Source organism: Rhinopithecus roxellana, chromosome 14 (genome assembly GCF_007565055.1).
Source record: "Rhinopithecus roxellana isolate Shanxi Qingling chromosome 14, ASM756505v1, whole genome shotgun sequence".
Taxonomy (NCBI): Eukaryota; Metazoa; Chordata; class Mammalia; order Primates; family Cercopithecidae; genus Rhinopithecus; species Rhinopithecus roxellana.
Window position 1 is genome coordinate 15,594,219 of NC_044562.1, and position 22,007 is coordinate 15,616,225.

At 38.1% G+C, this 22,007-nt stretch overlaps 1 protein-coding gene across 2 annotated transcripts in view; it reads left to right on the forward strand.

Annotated features, from left to right (window-relative positions):
* CNTNAP5 (contactin associated protein like 5) overlaps window positions 1-18,934 on the forward strand; it is an 886,717-nt gene extending 867,783 nt beyond the window's left edge. Inside the window, exons 22-24 of one of the 2 annotated variants that reach the window (XM_010356733.2) lie at window positions 6,587-6,805; window positions 15,117-15,188; window positions 17,733-18,934. In XM_010356733.2, coding sequence (XP_010355035.1) covers window positions 6,587-6,805; window positions 15,117-15,188; window positions 17,733-17,929 — 488 coding nt within the window. In that variant the 3' untranslated portion in view covers window positions 17,930-18,934. The remainder of the gene's footprint in view (window positions 1-6,586; window positions 6,806-15,116; window positions 15,189-17,732) is intronic. The other variant, XM_030916676.1, reaches the window with a different exon arrangement.
* The last annotated feature ends 3,073 nt before the right edge of the window (window positions 18,935-22,007 follow it).

A 22,007-nucleotide genomic window follows, 5' to 3' on the forward strand; every position in this document is an offset into this window, starting at 1 on the left:
CATCTCAGCTCACTGCAACCTCCACCTCCTAGGTTCAAGTGAGTCTCCTCCCTTAGCCTCCCGAGTAGCTGGGATTACAGGTGTATGCCACCACACCGACCTAATTTCTGTATTTTTAGTAGAGACGGGGTTTCACTATGTTGTCCAGGCTGGTCTCGAACTCCTGACTTCAGGTGATCCACATGCCTTGGCCTCCCAAAATGCTAGGATTACAGGCATGAGCCACCGTACCTGGCCAGGAATATTGAAGTTCTTTAACTCAATGTGACTTGTACATATGTCTTCAGTGTCATCTTTTGCCTTATTTCAGACAGAGTTAACTTCATTTTCAGTGTCTTAAATGTGACACATTACTTCCCTCTTTACTTTGTAAAGGTTTTGTTTTGTTCCTGAAACATGTAACCATCTTCTATTCATCGTTTAAGCCTTTATTTAAATGCATTTATTTCAAGCAATCTTTCTAAAATCAGTGTTTCCCAAAATGTGTTCCATGAACCATCTATATCATAATTACCTGAGAATGTGTTCTTTAAATTGCAGATTTTTGCACACCATCCCCAACCACACCTTCTGAATGAGTAGAGATCCATCAATATACATGTTAATACATTTTCCTGAAAGTTATTTTGCACTCTCAATTTGATCACTATTACCCTAGATTTGCCAGGGGTCTCTTTTATGTTCCCATGGACATAATGATCTCCCTCTACTGTAAGATGTATTGCCTGTAATTGTTGTTGGTCTGCTAAATTCATCCTCCAAAATCATTGAAAGTTCACAGAGATAGGAAGAATGCGTTTACTAGTCACTGTAAGTCCCATATTCAACATGGAGCTGTGGCTGTCTAGGTGGCCAATCATTAGATGTATGTTTTGCAGAGCAGGTACAGAAGTTATCCAGGTCATCAAGGGACAGAACAGTCTTCCAGGCAGAGAGAATCATGTCTGAGCAAGTTAGTTCAGATCATACACAGGTTGGATGTGTAGGTGGGAGACTGGGTGTTAGGGAGTGAATGACTGTTAAGTCAGGCTAGAGAAATAAAATTGTGTTTAGCTTATCAACGATCCATACCTACAGAAAAGTGTCAGGCATAGCATAATAGAAAATAAAAGGGGAGATATGGCCATGAAACCTAGGTTTCAGGCCTGAATTGACCATGGACTGGTTAATTTACTTTAAACAATTACTTGACCTTATGTGTCTTGTCTTTCCAAACTGGAAGTTGTGTATAATTATCTCACTTTCTCACTTTATAAAGAAAAATATTTACATAGTACATACAAATGAGCGTACCAAGATAAACATAAAAGTAGTAAGCAAATGCCAAGTGTGATGTGTGTGTGTGTGTGTGTGTGTGTGTGTGTGTGTGTTTAACCAAATTTGACAATCCTCTTTCAGGACTGAAAGATTTATTTATTTCTTGGACTTTGGGTCCTCCTTGTAGTTAAGTTTTCAAACCATTTGTCCCTTACCTGAAAGCCACAATGAACTCCAGAGGGAAAAAGTTTTACTTGTGTATACTTCTTATACCTTCCATTAACATTATTCCACTTATTTCTATTTTATCTTGATATAACATTTTACTCTTATAAGCCCCCTGTTGTATGGGTCTGCACAGCTTTGCATTGTTACACTTCAGGATTCAAGTGTCATAAGTAACTTTTCACACATAGAAAATGTCATGTTACAATCTCGAGCAATGTCTGTTTTTAGCAAATTGCTGATCTTTTCATCTTTCTTTCATATAAAACACACACACACACACACATACACACACAAACCTGCCTGCACAAAACTAGCCTGGATTCATTCCATCACTCTCTTCCTGTCAAACAATTGCGAATGTGTAAAGTATTGTGCATTCTGAGGCTACAATTGGCTCTGTGCTAGTTTCTCGGGCATCACAGGTCTACTAGATTTAATAGAGGAGCATAGCTTTACTTACAAGAAATAAAGGTGTTTGCAAAATAATGTAGAAAGCCAAATTTTAAATACCAAAAAAGTTAGTTTAAAATGAATTAACTAAGTCATTCAAAATTTGAGTGCTACATTTGTTCAATTGTAAATCAGTAGTAAGTGGAAATGTAGATTTCCACAGCAAGCATATTAGTGTCTACACCATAGTTCTAAATGCAACAATAATTGGGCATGTTGAGGGGCACTGAAGCCAGGCAACAGAGTTTGGAACTGATGGATAGGAGGAGGAGTAAAAGATTTTGCTATTAGTGCCAACTACCCCTCCCCCCGCCTCCTCCTCCTAACAGTATGCTTTTATTATGGCGAGATGTTAGTCAAAGGATGAATATTTAGTTAAACTGGAAAATAAGTTCTGGAGAATAAGTTCAAGGGACCTATTGTACATCATGGCGACTGCAGTTAAGAATAATATATTATATATTTGAAAATTGCTGAGAGTAGGTTTCAAGTTTTTTTCACAACACACAAAAATGGTATGTAAGGTAAACCCCCATGTTACATTAAACAGCGTGACTTAGCCATTCTACAATGTATGCATATATCAAAACATCATCTTGTACAATATAAATATATACAAAAAACAAATAAATACATAAAACAGCAAAGATGCATTAACAGTCATTGAGTTATAAATTCAACTTATATTATTGTATTTGTTTCTGACACAGTTCATGTGGTAGGTACTATTATCCCTATTTCATAGTGGATAAAATTGAAGAAATGTAGAAACAGATATCATATGTGCAAGTTCATGATTCATCAACTTAGGTAGGCCTAGTTTCCAGTCTGTACCTATCAGCAACTCATGCTGTTTTGGCATCACCCTTGGAGGGCACGGGGCTAGGTCAAAAGAGAATCAAGAACCATATTTTGATAATATTTAAAAAGTATTGAGTAAGAGAAACTAAGTCAATTTCAAATAAGTCATTTGGATATGCTGTTGTTTTTCCTTTCCAAGATACCTTTGGTTTCTTAAGACAGTGACAAGTCTTTTGAACACTGTAATTCTTTTTTTGGATAAGATTTTTGTGTTAGTAGAAAATCTTGGGAAAGCGAAACAGGGAACACTGGTATTTTTCAGTGGTGTCGCCTTTGCTTGCATTCCCATTTTGTCAGCCTTTGAGGAGCCATATTCACTATTAAGTTTGTCTTCAACATCCATTCTCTAGCACAGCCCATAAAACAGTCCCCTCATCTAACTCCATATGAATCTAATGTAATTTTAACCTAAAAACAGAAAAATGAATTAGGAAATTGTCTTTAATATAATATAGAGTTCAGTGAATTCTGTGAGGCATTTAACCAAAATAACTTGTGCTTTCCTTAGATTTTGCAACGCATTTTTAAAGATAATTTATGTAAAATTATTTTACTGTATACAAGAGATATTTTCGAGGGTTTTTTTTTTTTTTTTGGAGGCTGCATTGCTTAGATACAGTTTGGCATTTAAAATCATAAAGTCTTGGGTTTAAATCTCAACCCTGCTATGTGATTTTCAGTATATCTTTGAACTTCTTTGAGTCCCAGTTACTTCATCTGAAAATTTTGAAGGTTGAGAACACATAACTACAATAACTTTTGAGGGGAATAGAAATAATTCTTCGACAAAAATTATTGCATTTGCATGTAGCTACTCAGTGAGTGGTGAATGTTGAGTATTTTGCAGCTTTAAAATTATTGTTTTTAGCAAATTATTATAGCATACTACATATTAGCTAACACTATTATAAGAAACTAAAATCATTTAGAACCTTTCTAACTTTTGTCTTATTTTTGTTTTTTTCCTCTCCATCTGTGTAAGAATCAGAGAAATCATGATCTTGAGCTTCATGCGGAGAATATTTTCTTCTATCAGGGATTCTTGTTCTTTGCATTTCTTTTCAGAAACACCTCAAGGTTTATGTCCTTATAATACATTTGGAAGAAGCACACTTCCCTAGAGATAGGGCTTTATTTAAAACATCTCTTCATTCAAGGAGAGAATGTCATTTGCTGGCATTTCCCCCAACTTATCTTTGTGCCTATTCTTACATCTGGAGTGTGTCATGACAGTCACTATAGTGATGTCCTCCAAGATCCTTGACACTATGTAGGCTTCTTTCCCATTGAGTCCTGGGAATGAGAGCTGGCAATGTTGACTTAGATCCTTCAGGCGAACTACAGTGACTTGTCACTTTTCATGTTCTGAAGTCCTACAGTGCAAAAACCTCATGACAGTTTATGCTCCTCTTCCCTTGTCTTCTGCCTCTTCCTCTAAATATTTCTGATCTTTAACTCTACCTCTTGCTAACTACCAATCTGTAGCTAATGTATATTCTGAATTGTATCTGGATACACTGAGTTCTGGTGCCACCAGTAAAAACCATCTAGCCCATTAAAGCTGTTTGTGAGATGCTTTATGTGGGATACAGTCTTTTAATGCTCATGATAACAAACATATATGATCCTTTCATGAATAAGTAACAAATAATATCAGCGCTGTATGAGATATTTGAATATTTGGAAGACAGAAGTTTTCTCATACATCTCAGAGTTCTTTTATATTTGAAGAAGTGACACTTCACTTTATTATTGGATTTTCATTATCATATTTGGGAAAGTTCTCACAAAATCTCAGACCTGAAGTTGTAGATAGAATTATAGTGCACAGGCCTGGCATGGTGGCTCACGCCTGTAATCCCAGCCCTTTGGGATGCCGAGGCGGGTGGATCATGAGGTCAGGAGATTGAGACCATCCTGGCTAACACGGTGAAACCCTGTCTCTACTAAAAATACAAAAAATTAGCCGGACGTGGTGGCGGGCGCCTGTAGTCCCAGCTACTCGGGAGGCTGAGGCAGGAGATTGGCGTGAACCCGGGGGGAGGAGCTTGCAGTGAGCCGAGATCGCGCCACTGCACTCCAGTCTGGGAGACACAGCGAGACTCCGTCTCAAAAAAAAAAAAAAAAAGAATTATAGTGCACAAAGGTGTCTGTTATAATCTTCAGAACCCAAGAATACATTAGGCGATATGTCAAACAGGAAGTAAAGTTGCAAAAGTAATTAATGTTGCTTATCAGCTGTATTTGAAATAGGAAAACAATCCTGTATTATCAGGATGAACCCAGTGTAATCAAAAAGGTCCTTAAAAGTGAAAGAAGGAGATAGAAGAGAATTATAGGTTGAAGTGAGTATGGAAGAAAGACACAGAGAAATGTAATATTGCTTGCCTTGAAATAGAGAAGGAGTCTACAGAAGCCCTGGGGTGTGGGTGGTTTCTAGAAGCCAGAAAAGGCAAGTCAATGTAATATTCCTCCAGAGTCTCTAGAATTAATGCAGCCTTGCTGATACTTGATTTTTAACCCAATGAGATCTATGGCAGACTTCAAACGCACAGAACTGCAAGATCGCACACTTGTGTTTTAAGCTGTTTAAAGTCATTTCAGTTTATGGCAATTTGTCACAGCAGCCACATAACATTAACACACGATTTCATTCTTTATGTAAAAAAGACAGAGATGATGACTTGGTTAAGTTTACATGGGTGTTGATGGAGGAGAGTAAAATTAGAGCAAAACTTAGAAAAGGCATTATTAAGGGAGGTTAGTTTCTCATTTTCTTCCATATCCTTATCACATCTCTTAATGGTGCCAACATAATGCATGCTTACAAATCAATGGAGTCTCTTTGACCATTTAGGAATCAAAATAAAATTATAATCTACACTGGTAGATGAGAGAGTCCCTACCACTTTTCAGAAAACAAACAAATTATCTTAATAAATAACCATTCGAACCATCTCGGTATGTTAAGACTATTACACCTTAGGAAAAAAATGGCTCATTATGCTTTGCAGTTTTATATAATTGCATCATAGCAGTTTGTTCAAATGACTCTTTTAACAAAAAGAAATAGAATAGTGAGTAATCTTACCACAAATCTTGAAGAAAATGAGACATTTGATCTTGCTGTGAATTCCAAATTACTGCACGTTCATCTTTCATAAAGTCTCAAAGATACTTTACGAAGTTGAATGCTATCATAAAAAACCCATGCACACCAATCAGTTCCACAGACAGAACCAAGCAGGTGAAAATCTTGAATAGAAGGTCAGTCTACACAGGTGACTTAAAATAATTTACATGATAAATCTTTGGAAGGACAATGTTGACTTCTGATGTCTCTACCTCTTTATTCTTTTTTCTCTTGCTACATTTTTAAGTGAAGTGTTGTAATGAACATCGTAGGGTGCTTGCACTAATCACCAGCATCCAAAGATAAATGATGATGGGGATAGTGATATAAATTTTATAAAACACCTAAAATACAGAACAGATTTATTGTCTTTGTTGCAGTTCATAAAATACATGAATGAAAATATAGAAGTTTGGAATATTTTTTATCTCAAAGCAGAGACGGCCCTGACAGTTTTCTATGAAATGTGGCTGACATATTGATGCTTGCGTTGGGAGTGGAGCTGGGGAAAGGAGATAAAGAGGAATAGGGGACGGTTTTCTTTACTCAAAGAATAACGAGGTAGTTTCTGTAATTTTAGATACTACTCAAAGAGGACCCAGCATAATTTGAGAAAAAAAAGAAGTAAAGGACTTCTGATTGTCTTTTACATTGCAGAGAATCTTGGTTTGGATTCTGAAGTTGCTAAAGCAAACGCCTTGGGTTTTGCTGGATGCATGTCTTCCGTCCAGTACAACCACATAGCACCACTGAAAGCTGCCCTGCGCCATGCCACCGTCGCGCCTGTGACTGTCCATGGGACCTTGACGGAATCCAGCTGCGACTTCATGGTGGACTCAGATGTGAATGCAGTGACCACGGTGCATTCTTCATCAGGTATACTCAAGAGCACGCACAAGAGAGCTTCTGTCACTGGCACTACTTTTGGTGTCTTCAAGAAGCTTCCAGATGAAAGGGTTGGCTAATGCGACTCAATTTTTACCTTGTATAATTACAGGTGGTTAGAAGTTATGACTGATATTTCATGGGTGATTTTTATATATAATTGATGTAGTTTTATTTTTAATATGATGAGTAATTAGAACTAAATGCATAGTTGTGTACTTTGCTTATTATGCATGTATATAATGCATTGTGTGTGTGTGTGTTTGTATACATAGTCACTACTGTTGAACTGGATACTGCTCTGAGAATTGAGGTATTTAATAGATTAAAATAAACCTTTTTTAGCTTTATTAAGAAACAATTGACAAATACAAATTATTTATTTTCAAAGTGTAAAATCTGATAAACATGTGCATTGTGTAATTACTATCACAATTAAATTAATCACACTTATCACTGCACATAGTTACCCTTTGTGTGTGTATATGTATGTACATCTGATGAAGACACTTAAGGTTTACTATTTTAACAAACGTCAAGTAAACAACACAGTATGAATAACTGCGGTCATCATGCTGTACATTAGTTCACCAAAATTTGGGCCTAGTGTGGTGGCTCATGCCTGTTATTGCAGCACTTTGGGAGGCTAAGGCGGGTGGATCACCTGAGGTCAGGAGTTCAAGACCAGTCTGGCCAACATGGCGAAACCCCATCTTTACTAAAAATACAAAAATTAGCTGGTCATGGTGGCGGGCACCTGTAATTCCAGCTACTTGGGAGGCTGAGGAATGAGAATCGCTTGAACCCAGGAGGCAGAGGTTGCAGTGCCCCAAGATCATGCAACTGCACTCCAGCCTGAGGGATAGAGCGAGACTCTGTTTCAAAAAAGAAAAAAAAAAAAAAAAAAAAAAAAAAAACACCCAAATTTATCATCTTCTGACTGAAAGCTTGTACTCTTTAACCAACAACTCTCCATTTCCTCCACACGCCAGCCCCTGCCAACCACCGTTCTGTTTCTATGAGTTTGACTTTTTTAGATTCCACATATAAGTTATATCGTATAATATTTGTCTTTCTGTGTCTTGTTTATTTCAAATGGGCATAACGTCCTCTAGGTTATTCTGTATTGTCACAAATGGCATGATCTTTTTTAATGCTGAATAATTTCCAATTGCGTGTGTATATGCCACAATATCTTTAATCATTTAAGTATTAACAGGCAGGTTGTTTCCATATCTTGGCTATTGTGAATAATACTGCAGTAAACACTAGTGCAGAAAGCTGCAGCCATCACACTCTCTGATTTCAAACTATATTGCAAAGCTGTAGTAATCAAAAAAGCATAATACTGGCATAAAACAAACACATAGACCAATAGAACGGAATAAAAAAGCCAGAAATAAACCCAGGCTTATTTAATCAACTAATCTTTGGCAAGATTTCCAAAAATACATAATGTGGAAAATGTTGCTTATTCAATAAATTGTGCTGGGAAAATTGAATATCCACACGCAAAAGAATAGAATTGGACCTTTATCTTACACCATATAAAAATTAACTTGAAATGGATTAAAACCTTAAATATAAGACCTGAGACTGTAAACTCCAGGAAAGGAACATGAGGAAAAATCTCCTTAACATTGGTCTTGAAAAAATATATATATTTTTACATGGCACCAAAAGTAGGATCAACAAGAGCAAAAATTAAAAAATGAGACTACATAAAACTAAAAAACTTCTGTACAGCAAAGGACACAATACACAAAATAAAAAGGCAATCTACAGAATTGGAAAAAAAAGTTTTTAAACTATATGACTGATGAAGGCTTAGTATCTGAAGCATAAAAAGAATTAATATAACTCAATAGCAAAAAAAAAGATAAAAGAAAAGCACTTAAAAAAACAGGCAAAGGATATGAATAGGCTTTTCTTTTTCCCCCACAAAAGACATACAAACGTCCAACAGGTACCCGAAAAGGTGCTTAACATCACTGATCATCAGGGAAATGCAAATCAAAACCACAATGAGATGTCACTTCACAGCTGATAATATGATGGCTAGTATCAAAAAGACAAGAACAACATATGTCGGAGAGGAAGTGCAGAAAACGGAACCCTTGTACACTACTGGTGGGAATGCAACTTGGTACAGCCATTATGGAAAAGAGTAGAGAGGTTCCTCAAAATATTAAAACTCGAATCCTGTTTCTGAATATGTAACCAAAATAAATTAAATCAGCCTTTTTTAAAAGTAGAAAAAACCCACAGCACCATCATCCACGCATCTAGGCTTCACCACTCTCTAAGTGCCTTTTTTATCTTTTCTTAGTCACTGTCATTTTGGGTGTCTGAAAATGTATCTGGGATTTTGTTTTAATCAGGTATGATAAGGTGACAGGCATGAAATGACAGCCTTTGAAAGAAAACTTTGTTTCTTACAGTTCACAAGAAAGGAGATACATTATACCATGCAGAGCCACATGGAGGAGTGCTAGGGTTGGTCAGGAGGCAGAAAGAGAAAGGGGAAAGTGTGGTGGGGTGGCTGTGTTGCAGCTTCCATGGAAAGGAATGGGGTGAACCAGGTAGGCAAGCTTGAGCCAGTTAGAAGTGGATAGTTTGAATAATGTGGGCAGTATCTGTGCTACAAGGGTAGTCTCCAGTTATTTAATACTTGGCCTTGAGTTATTTAAGGCAAGAGAAATACTGGGTTGGTGGGTGTGAGTTAAATAAATGAGTTAGTGGGGGAGATGGGCTCTGGATTGATTGGTTTGTGTATAAGATGCATGCTTGCAGGCATGTTGTTTGCTCTCTCTAGGAATTAGCCCTGGGAGAGGCAGTGTCTCCCTGGCCAGCAAGGTCCTCAAGATGTCAAAGCATCATAAATACTGATAAAACAAAATGACCAATACACGGGGATAAAACCAAGACATCAACATGTATCAACATATCAATATAGATAGAAACAGTAATAATGTTGTCATTCTGATTATAATAAAGTAGTTTGTATAGAGGTGAGGAGGTATTGTCAGGTTTTTCCAGGATGCTTTTTCTAAATCCACAGGATATACATTTTGTTCAGATTTTGCTGCTAATATTGATATACAGTATGGGTTTTGCAAGTCGTGGTGATGAAGAGGCTAGGTCTGAGATGTTTGATAAAGCTCCCAGGTTACCATGGTATTGTTTTACCCTCCCCTTGCCTCCAAGCATACACTAAGAACAGTAGTGGTCGGCGTCGAAGGGTTCTGGGACACGGTAATTTTCTATTACAGGCACAATTCCCCCAGCAGTGGTCTATGATAGGTCATGATGTGTTAGTAGGAAGATAAAAGGTGGGACATCCTATTACAGTAAACAAGTCAGGGGGATTTTCATATCTTGGGAAATACATGGAGAAACATACACTCTCTTATATGGCAGGACTCTTAGCCAAGACCTTTAGCCTGAGATCCATAGTGCCCAGTCCAATATTTTGTAAAAACTGAGAAATACATTTTTTAACTAAGTTGGTAATCTGAGTAGGATATTTAAATATTTCTATCTACTCTTCCAGCAATGTATTGCCCACTCCTTTACTGCTTTAGGTTTCACCATTTTATTCTTCAAATGCGATTTTGAGTTGTCTTTTGTGAGACTGTTGTGATTCTCCTGTTGCCTCATTCATCACACATCTTTCAAGCAGCTACTCAGTGTTAACTTCCATAGTTAGTGGAGATAACACAAACTAAGAAACATTTAAAGTCCCTACTTTTAGAAATCTGTAAAGATGATGGAAGGCGATGGTTCAGGGAATTAGGGTGCGGCATTGGATGCTGGGCGCAATATCGTAATACAGTGTGAGCAATGCTAAAGGAAAGATAATGAACAGAGTTTTTGAGTTGTACGGAACCTAGAAAAAGCAGCAAATATATTTTTAGATGAACTAATGATAGATTTCTAAATAATATGATCATGGCAATTGCTTAGGGAGAAGGGTTTGCAATGTTCAGAAGACAAGACCATTACAAAAGGAAATATGTAAGTTAAAGTACAACTTTCTGGTAGAGTGTAGCATATTTAGTAATCAGTGAAAACCCCTCACAAGTCAATCATTAGGTGCAAGTGTAGAAGTCCAACATATTTCAATAATGAGGAGTTCTTACGGAATGTTAGCTCTCTCTCTCTCTCTCTCTCTATATATATATATACACATAGATATTCCACAGAGATAGATATAGATAGTTGCTCAATGTCTATCTATACAATTATAATGCACAATAAATTCTATTCTGTAAGAATAGATATATAGATATAGAATATATATAATATATAGATCTTGATCTTTAAATATAAAGATCTTGATCTATATATACAATATAAATAGATAGATACATTTAAGCTGCATCATTCTTTTTTTTTTTTGAGAGGGGAATTAAAACTAAAAGATAGCTCTAAAATTGTTAAAGACAATTTAGACACACTGTGAAGAGAGAAGTACTATTGAAATAAATGAATAACTACCCCAAGGGTTACTTTATAGAAGGTGTCCATTAAACATGGATATAGCCATGGTATTTTTAATTTTTGTAGTCGTGTTACTGAAGCTGTCATCATACTAGATATGAAGTATTTTATTTGTAGCTTTAATAAATATTAGAGAGTTACAATTAACAAACTGGGTTAACATATATTAATGTATCATTAGCAAAATTTGCTAGAAATGGGGAAATCTGTTGTAAAATCAATGTTAAGTAATAACCAAGGTTATTACTTTGGTTAATAATCTTAAAAGTAGTACATAGACTCAATAAGGAGAAACCATTGTAAGTTGGAGTAAGGAAAAATGGCCATGAGGCTGGGCACGGTGGCTCATGCCTATAATCCCGGCACTTTGGGAGGCCAAGGTAGGCGGATCACAAGGTCAGGGGTTCCTGACCAGCCTGACCAGCCTGACCAGCATGGTGAAACCCCATCTCTACTAAAAACAGAAAAATTAGCTGCGCATGGTAGTGTATGCCTGTAATCCCAGCTACTCAGGAAGCTAAGGCAGGAGAGTCGCTTGAACTGGGGAGACAGAGGTTGCAGTGAGCTGAGATCGCGCCACTGCACTCCAGCCTAAGTGACAGAGCAAGACTCAGTCAAAAAAAAAAAAAAAAAAAAAAAAAGAAAAAGAAAAAGAAAAAAGGAAAGAAAAGAAAAAACAGAAAAAGGCCATGATCTAATAAACCATAATGGATAATCCAGATTTGAATACAGTCATGTACCATGTAAGGGTAATGGTCTGCGTAGACGGTAGTCCTCTAAGATTATAATGGAGCTGCATAATTTCTATGACCTAATGAAGTTGTAGTAACCATAAGGTCCTAGTACAATACCTTATCCACACATATTTTGGTGACTCTGGTATAAACTTACTCCTCATTAAAAGCCCCAAGCATTTTCTTTAGGAAAAAACTCAGAAGAAGGCATTGTTATGGTAGAAGATGGTACCTCCTGCATGTGGTTGGCCCTGAAGACCTTCCAGTGGGACAACATGAGGAGGTGGAAGATAGTGATGTTAATGTCGTGAATTCATGTAAGCTTAATCTACTGTGTATGTTTGTGTCTTCGCTTTCAGGAAAAAAATGTTTAAAAAGTAAAAAATAATAATAAATTTAAAAACAGAAAAAGTCTTATAGCAAAAGGATATAAAGAAAGAAAATATTTTTGTATAGTTGTATGCTATTTGTGTTTTAAGTGTTATGACAAAGAAGTCAAAAGTTAAAAAAAAAAGTTTACAAAGTAAAAAAGTTATAGTAAGCTAAAGATACTTTATTATTGAAGAAAGAAAAAAGTCAATAAATGTAGTGTAGCCTAAGTGTATAGTACTTATAAAGCCTTTATTAGTGTAGAGTAATATCCTAGACCTTCACCACTCACTCACTGACTCGCCCAGAGCAACTTCCAGTCCTGCAGGCTCCATTCATGATAAGTGCCCTATGCAGGTGTAGCATGTATTTAAATCTTGTATTTTTACTCTGCCCTTTCTATGTTTAGATATGCTTAGGTACACATGTACTTACAAATGTGTTATAGTTGCTTACAGTATTCAGTACAGCAGTATGCTATACAGGTTTGTAGCCTGGGGGCAATAGTCTATTCTACACATACAGTCTAGGTGTGTCATAGGCTGTACCATCTAGGTTTGTGTGAGCGCACCTATGATTTCCACACAATGACAAAACTGCCTAATGACACATTTTTCATAATATATTCCCACCATTAAGCTACACATGACTGTATTTATGAAGAAGCAGGAGGCATTTTAGGTAGGCGGACTAGCACAGGGATATACAAGAATAACAAGCACAGTGGACAGTGTGATACAGGAGATCTAATAAGTAAATATTTTGAATTTCCTCTCTCCCTTCCTCCCTCTCTCCCTTTCTTTCTTCTTTCTGTCCTCCCTGTCTTCTACCTGTCTTTTACCATACCTCTTCCCCTCTCTCTCTCCCCATTTCATTGCCTCCTCTAATTTCACATTTTCCACCTTCTCTTTGCCTGCCTGCTCTCTGTCTGTCTCTAATACCCATTATCATCATCGTGACCCCATTGTTATAATTGGCGACATATGTCTATGTTCTTCTCCATGTATGTATGCATGTAAGTAGGCCATCCAGGTGTACACAGATGATTAATAATAATGTCAAGTTCCAACCCCAAGTTTTTTGCACCAGACCCACCTTATCAATGTCACCAGTTCAGAATATCTGCCCCATGGCCAGCACCTTCTTTAATTACAATACCCTTCCCATTTGACCCCATCAGCCTCTCTCTCGTGTTGATTTGTTTCTGCTCCAATTTCGAGAGTCCTAGGAAAAGGCCACCCCTGTACACCACAGACGGCATAAACCACCACACTCTGTTCACTCGAAGACACAATAAATACTTACCAAACATCTTTCATGTGTGTCTCTACATGGTCGTGTGGCAAGCGCTGTGGTATGAAGAAGTGCGTGTCTTGGTTTTTCATTAGGAAGCTTGATGTCCCACTCGTAAGACTAGGATATGCATGTTTATACACATGTAAATGTGTATGTAATTAATAGTAAGCAAAATTATAATAAGAAAGAAGATTTAGTGAGCACCTACATTGTATCAGGCACTGTTCTAAAAACATATATATTCACTCGTATAATTCTTACAAAACCTTTTAAGGCAATTAAAGACTATTATTTTTACCATTTGACAGATAAGAAAGTTTAAATGACACATGACAGGACTCATGATGTCACATGGGGGCTTGAATTCTGTTGCTGCCTGCACATCACCAGTCTTGGTGTTTTTCCAGCAGCAAAGAGGAGTAATAGAAAGACTCTGAGTGCAGTAGCTGTACACGTTTGGTGTGAATTTTGCCTCTTCCATGAATGATCTGTAGGACTTCAGACATGTTATTTGACTGTTTCAATCTAGTTTCCTTATTAGCCAAAGGGGAACAATAATACTCGTTGTAGTCATTTTCCAATGATAAATGATGCAACAATAATAAACAATGTTGTAATATATATTATAAATAATAATAAATGATACAACAATAATCATAATCGTGGCTACTTATGAGTGTGTAGTAGCCACCGTTGCTGAAAATTTAACATGCATTATATACATACCTATAGGCATTACTACTCTCCTTTAATACATGTGCAAATTCATATTTAAAAAGAGGTCTTGCTCTATGTCACCAGACCAACAAACAACAGAGCAAAGATTCAGATTAAGGTCTGTGTATCCTGAAACTTGATGCTTTTTCTTATATCATATATGGTACTGCACCTATAGTACAATTCCTCTCTCATCAGTGAGGGCTGTTCCTGAAGGTGTTAATTCTCCAGCACTTTTGTTCTTCACTGTCAATAAACTCAGGATCCTCGTGCACCTGAAGAAAACTCTGAAGCAGAGCAGGGTGTCATGCATAGGAACTGTCCAGCGAGGCAACAGGGGACCTTAGTGGCAGGGTGAGGGCGTGTGGGCAGGATACCACCATCCTCTGTTTCAACCCCTTATCTTACAACTAGCGTATAAACAAAAAGGGCCATTGAACCATGGGGTGTGAGCAGTGCACTTCAAATGCTTTTTGCTTGTGCATGTTTTTTGAGTTCCTTGCAACATGTCAACTCACCACTATTTGAGGGCACCTGGTATAATGCACAGGTGTGTCAACTCACCACTATTTGAGGGCACCTGGTGTAATGCGCAGGTGTGTCATTCCACGTGGGCCACACTGGAGACTTCCTGCCAGTGCTTTGAGTGAGAAGTCAAGTCCCATGTCTTTTTCTCCTTTCAGATCCTTTTGGGAAGACAGATGAGCGGGAACCACTCACGAATGCTGTTCGAAGTGACTCGGCAGTCATCGGAGGTAAACAATTCCTTGTTGTCGAATGCAGAAAGACATAAACAATCCTGTATTTTGGAGAAAGTTATCTGAAGCCTTCCTTAATTATGGCCATCCAGCGCTCAGAACCCCCCACATTATCTGCAAGACTGTGAGCTTTTCATGAGTAGTCATGTGTGCTAAATGGTCAAAGCCACGCTCTGCCGACACCAGCAGCTCTGCGGATCCATCCTGCCTCTGATTCACGAGGCAGCTGAGCACCCAGTCAACAGCTGGAGCATTTACTTACAGACAGCAGCTCACATTCTGTTCATTTCATACAGTTGTCACTGTTCCTAAAATGCAAACAAAGCAGACCAACAAAGCTAAATACAGGGAAGAAGCCACATTCGGGCAGACAATGGGTGAAGCCGCAGTCCTGTGGCCTGTTCCCCACCAAGTGATTTGGGTTAGGTCTAATGAGCAGGGTAAAGCCCACAGGACTGTAGCTTCAAATCTCACTGCACATATGGTTACAGATGCAGACCTTGTCTGCTCTGCTGCAAGCTCAGCTTTCTTACTTTTCCATTTTCTCACTGCCTGTTGGCCTCCCCACTTTTTTATTCTGCTTCAGCTTGGCTTCTGCCTGCTGTGGCTTGATTTTTCCATCTGGGTCTTGCAACACAGAATGATTTCCAAGCTTTGCTTAATGTAAGATGCCTGTGAAAGACCAAACTCGTTTCTGTCTGAGAAACATAACCTTAGCAGGTGCCACCATCCCTGCCTTCTGGAAGCCTAGATGAACTGATCCTTCGCAGATGGGGTTCTCCTTTTAAAAACCTGCAGTATCTTTCCATTTAGCTTATATTTAATGAGCCCTGCTATGGGTCAGGCTCTGTGCTAAGTAGAGGATGAATGAGCCAGGGAGGAGATGGGTAAACAGAAAACAAGACAACCGGTGAAGGCTGTTCTGAGGGAGGAGGTACAAATGGCTATGGGAGCACAGAGGTGCACTCCTGATAACATGAAGAAAGGAAAACCACACCTTTCCTTAAGGAAGTTCCTAAAACCTCTGACCTGAATTTCTGCTTCAGAGAAGCTGGTCTACCTTAATTTTTGTTTGGCATCGAGAAATGTGGGAAAGAATTTTGTGCCTATTTCTCTTTCAATAATTTCCCATTTGACAAGTGGAGAAAAAGACTTTAGTGACTGCTGACTCCTCTCCAGCTATTTACATGCTCTGTGAGTCTCTTTAAGGACAGGAAAGTCATCTGACCCCCTAGGAAAATTCCTGGAGGCTTGCACAGCTGCTGACTTGGACTATCCCAAGCATTGAAGGAGTAGGAACCAGTTTCCTATTTCATCTCTTAATGCTGCAACCCACTCAGGATAGTCCCTCACTACCACCCAGTTTATTCATAGACTTGCTAACTTAACTGATTTTACTCTTACTTGTTCTAACATAGTTGTAGAAAATGCCACAAAATGGTTTAGGAACATCTATTTATAAAAATAAATCTTAATCATGACCCCAGTTCTAGAAAAAATTGGCAGAAGACGTGCAATCTACATATGAAACTTTCAAATGTCCATGCTTCTGTAAATCATAATGCACTGTGTCCAAAAATAACTTTCTAAAATAGGCACTTTTCCTCAATATCTCCTCTCCTTAGAAAAATAAAACAGCAAAATATAGAACTTATTACAAGTCAAGTCTTTGCTTATCATACGTATTGTTAAATATTTTCAGGCTGAAATACTACATTCATGTAGAGACACATCTGCCACTTCCACATTTTCACTATCCCTTGGCTGATATTGCCTTTCATGTTCCAAGAGCCTTCCTGGCAAAGGTAGGGGTGAGACCTCAGGGTAAGCAAGGATAGCTTGCAACATAATCCAGTTGAATCACACACAATCAGAATAAGGGGAAATCTGATGGGCCTGAGCAGAAGTTTGCCATCTCAATGGACTCTGAGTTTCTTGAGAACAGAGGTGTCTTGTCACTGAATGAGCCTCAGTTTCACAGAGTGCAGAGCATGCAAAAATGTTCTAAATTTATAGTGATCATTTCGTTATTAATGAAAATGTTTGAGCAAAACAAACATATAACATAAAACAAATTTACATCGGGAGGGCATGCGTGGAGATGTGAGATATTTAAGTACCATTTTCTAGGATGCTAAAGTAACTCTGAAATACTTAGTTGTGAGGTGACAAAAAAATGGGCTAATTACAAATGATTCTGACACATTTATAGCAGACTTGAAAAACTTATAAAGAAACCCTTTGCTAGTCCAATTCTATATGTAGAAGATGGCATTCTCAGTTCTTTAAACAAAACCTTCTATGGTTGAAAGTGTCTCTCTTCCCAGCTAGTCCGAAAGAAAGAGGTTTTATAGTAATTGAAGACCGGGCCTTTTAGCCAGTCTTTATTTCTGAGCAGGTGGCAGAGTTGTGTTTGTGTGATTTGTTTTGTTTTGTTTTGTTTTCTCTCTTTAGCATTCCCCTCATCTGGCAGGAATCCACTCTCCTAAGCAGATGATTGGTGATGATTTCCTTCTCTCTTTCCTTCTCCTTTCTCTCCAGGGGTGATAGCAGTGGTGATATTCATCATCTTCTGTATCATCGGCATCATGACCCGGTTCCTCTACCAGCACAAGCAGTCACATCGTACAAACCAGACGAAGGAGAAGGAATATCCAGAAAATTTGGACAGTTCCTTCAGAAATGATATTGACTTGCAAAACACAGTGAGCGAGTGTAAACGGGAATATTTCATCTGAGAAACTGCAGGGTTCCTACTACTCTTTTTTCTTGTTGTTCAATTATCTCCTCCCCTTCTTCTCTCCTGTCTTTTGATTTGGTCATTCTCTTTATTTTCTGCTTGCCATTTCTTTTCTGGAACATATTTGCATCCACCACAGCATCAATTCCCTTGATCCAGTCCAAGAGACCCGGCAGCCATGGCCACTGCCTTCCTCTCTGATGAACCTGTCGGGTGAAAGCGACCACTCAAGACTGACTTCACTTTCAAGACAAGGAAGAGACACATGTGTGCACTCCTGCATGTTCAGTTCTGTACTTCCAGTTTCTAAAATGCACTGTTCAGTTTGGCAGCCGCTTGGTGGTTCGGGCTTGCTTTGAACCTGAGCTCTTAGGCTTAGGCACATGACGGTCATTCCTGACATCCTCCCCATCTCAAGTCTATACTTACCAGGCAACCCAGGGCAGGGAGAGAAGAACCTAGAGGCCTGGTTTGCTTTGGAGGCATTATAAAAGGAGTAAGAGAGGTTTGTTTTGTGGTGGTTTACTTTCTTTACCATAGGCAATCGCTTGCCTTAACTCATCACCCTTTTTCACTATGACCCTTAGACCCTGAGTATTTTCAAATATATGATCGCTGATAGTAGTGAGCAAAATTACTTTGCTCCTTTCTTACCACTCTCTCCTGGGGCCGACACGTTGGGATAGCACACCATAGCATAAAGCTAGGGGAGGCATGGAAATAGTAGCTTGAAACTAGGAGGTAACAAGAGAGCGTCTAGGAAGTAGATGTTCCGTATCTTCAAAAATGCCTCCTCCAATTTTATAAGAATGCTAGCTAGGTATTCCTGGGATGATTCTACTGATATGTATCTACACACACATGTGTATATATGTATATATATATGTGAGTATCTATATACACATATATATACACACACACACATATATATATAGATATATACACACAAACACACACACATATATGTTGCTGCAGCATAAAGAAATTGAAATAAAAGTTTAAAATAGTACCTGGTTCAATGAAAGAGCCTAAACCATCTTAACTCAGCTTTAAAACAAAAATTAAATCAGGAAAAAATGAAAAAAAAAAAAAACTGCATGAAAGAAGAGAAATACCAAACAGAATTCTTCCCTTCCATTCACTCACTAAAGACCTGGTAAAGACAGTTAATTCAAATTTGCCAGTTTCACATTTTTGAACATCAAGCTGTTCTCCAAGAGGTTTAGGATGTATTAACATAAGTGACATGGTCACCTCTAGCTAACTAGCATTGCTTGATTTCAGAGGAGCCCTTAGGTTCTGTAGCTTATCACATTTTCAAGTCTGCTATATCCTGTATACATAAAGACTCTTCCAAACGTCTCTTTATAGGCTTAAACTCCCAAAAGAGGTGGTGATAAATTTCAGGGTTTTTGCCCCTTTTGGTAACAAAGCATTGAAAACAGTCATTCATTCCTTCAAGAAGGCACCTTGAGCTCATCCATAGGGTGGTGGTAAAGATCTTAATGATTTTTCTGTGGCAATATGCATCATTCTTTGTCCTGCGCCATCTTGGAGAAAAAGGTAAGGAGAAAACAACATAAATGCTCCAAGGTGCTGAAAATGCTCATATAATGATTCTTAGGTGTGGAAAATACTTGCTGATTCTCTTTACGAGGCAGATTCAGTTTGGAAATCGATGACCACGGCTCTGTTTGCCAGCCTTGACAGTTAGCAGGCGTTCCATCTTTTGCTTAGGGTACACTGTCTCTCATCTCTCATAGTGATGAAGTTAGTTGCTTCATTCCATTTCAAGCACAGCTTTTCTTTCAGTTTCAGAGCTTATGAGTTAAGGATTTAGTTTGCAATCATATTCCTCTATTTTAAGATGTTGTTTTAAATGCAGATTCTCTCCTTGAAATTTTCTATGGATTTGAGTTTAATCACTTTATCATCTACATGATATCTTTTGGCTAGTACGTTTATTTTAAAGTGATTTTAACCACGATACCATTTCTCTCCTTTTAGTTTTAATAAGATGAATGATTCTTTAGTAAGATGAAGGATCTTTAAACAGTGTTTTCCCCTGCCCTTTCCTCCCTTTCTTCAATTTTCACTTTCGAATTTTCGATTTCCATAAAAAGGTTTTGCTCGGCTATATATTCCTTTGTCCCCTGAAATAAAAGTCACCACGAAGTGTAGTGGGTTTAGCCTGAAGCAGCTCCAATAATGAAATAGAAAGGCAAAGGAAGGTGTGAGTAATAAAGCTGGAACTCTTCATTATTCAATCTTTGAGCAGTGAGGACTATATTTTGCTGACATAGTGCTAACAGAAGAAATGGAGACTAGCAAAGGCTAACTCAGAGTATTTGATTTTCTCTTCTAAGTATATATGCTTGTAGATTGTCCTGCAGGATGAAGAATCTGTGAAGCTCTATCCTGACAACAACTGCACTACGGAATCCACTGGCATCTTCCTCACGTGTGTAGACTCCATGCACACTGCATACCACAGAACCTAAATGTAGATGCCAGGACAGTGCCACCTGCACGCCACTCCTATAAGTAGTCTCAGGGCTAAAGCAGAATTATTTTTACAGGGTTGAATTGTTTCCTAACCCCAGAGAACACTAACTTTTGCTAGATATATATGAAATGCAAGCGAGCCGTACCCTCCAAAGTAGAATGTAATTTACAGTTAGAAATCATGCTAACTCTGACTGTCTTTCCTCAGTGGTACCAAGATCTATGTAGTTTTATGTAATTGTTCAGTTGTGTGAGTGTTTCAATCCTTCAGCAGTTACCATCTCGAAGGAGACTTTGAAAGCATCTTAATCTCTCTTTAACCACTTTTTTTTTTTCTTTTTCCTGTCACATTCAGGTTTCCCAACTACATGCTCTGGCCAACTGGGCCACCATGGTCTCTTCCACTTAAACCCTCAGCCTTCAATAACTGCTGTTTACAAAAAGATTTTATGGAATATGGATCACTTTACAGTAAAACCAAAAGTACTTGTGAAATTTCATATTTTAATGGGGCTGTTTCATTGATTTTTTTTCCACCAAACAAATCTATTTATGTAAGCAACAGTATATTTGCTAACTCTAAAATATATTTAACCTACTGCATCATTTATTGCATGTATAGCCTCGATTGGCATCTTTATGAAAATTTGTCTGGAGAAATAGACATTTGTCATTTCTATAGACATAGTTTTATGAATAGCTTTGCCTCTTCTATTTACCCTCAGCTGTATGCAGAAGATTTTAAGGATCCTAGGGGTGATATTTTAAAACAACTTTTTTCTTCTCCTTAGTAATAACAGAGATGGTATTAACTTGACTTCTACCTTCTGTCAGACCCATCCCCACCAATGAGTAGCAAGGGCAGGATAGAACAAAATAAAGAGACTGTTTTTCTTTCTTCATTTATGAAGTGTTTATGGAATGTCACTGAGTGCTGTGCTAGGCATTGGATGAACATGTATAAATTACACCTTGTTCTTGTCCTTGGGGAGCTCAAAGTCTAGCAGGCAAGGCATGTATTGTTGCAACAGGGGCATGCATAAAGTGTCCTAGAATGCAGCACAAGGTCCTGCACAATGATTTTTGTAAAGCATCCACTAGAGACTGAAAGAAACAGGTAAATTTCTGGGAAATGTTTGTTATTTTTTAAATCACTGCTTCCACCTTCCATAAGCTGTTTTGTTTCTCCTCCTCAAAGTAGATATCTATCAATGCATATAGATTTCTGTAGAAAGAGGTGGATTGACTTTTAGGGACAGTAAAAATAGATGGTCTCTGTCTCTGCCATACATTTGGGGAGGGTGAATTCTCTACATTCTTGTTTCGGGTCAGGTTGGGGGATTCCGAAAGTCTCGCCTCCCATGAGTTGGATCGAAGTGTCTCCACTTTGGCCCCTCTCCTTCCCTTTTCTCAGTTCTTCCACTGCCATGTGTTTATGACCTATTGCATGCCGTTGTTCTTCCAGATGTTCCTGAAGGTGGTTTGGTTGTAGTCCAACTCTTCCTAAAACCCTTCTTAGTCCTGATGAGCCATTTTGACTCTACATAAAATTTCTGAACCTAACTGAAGTC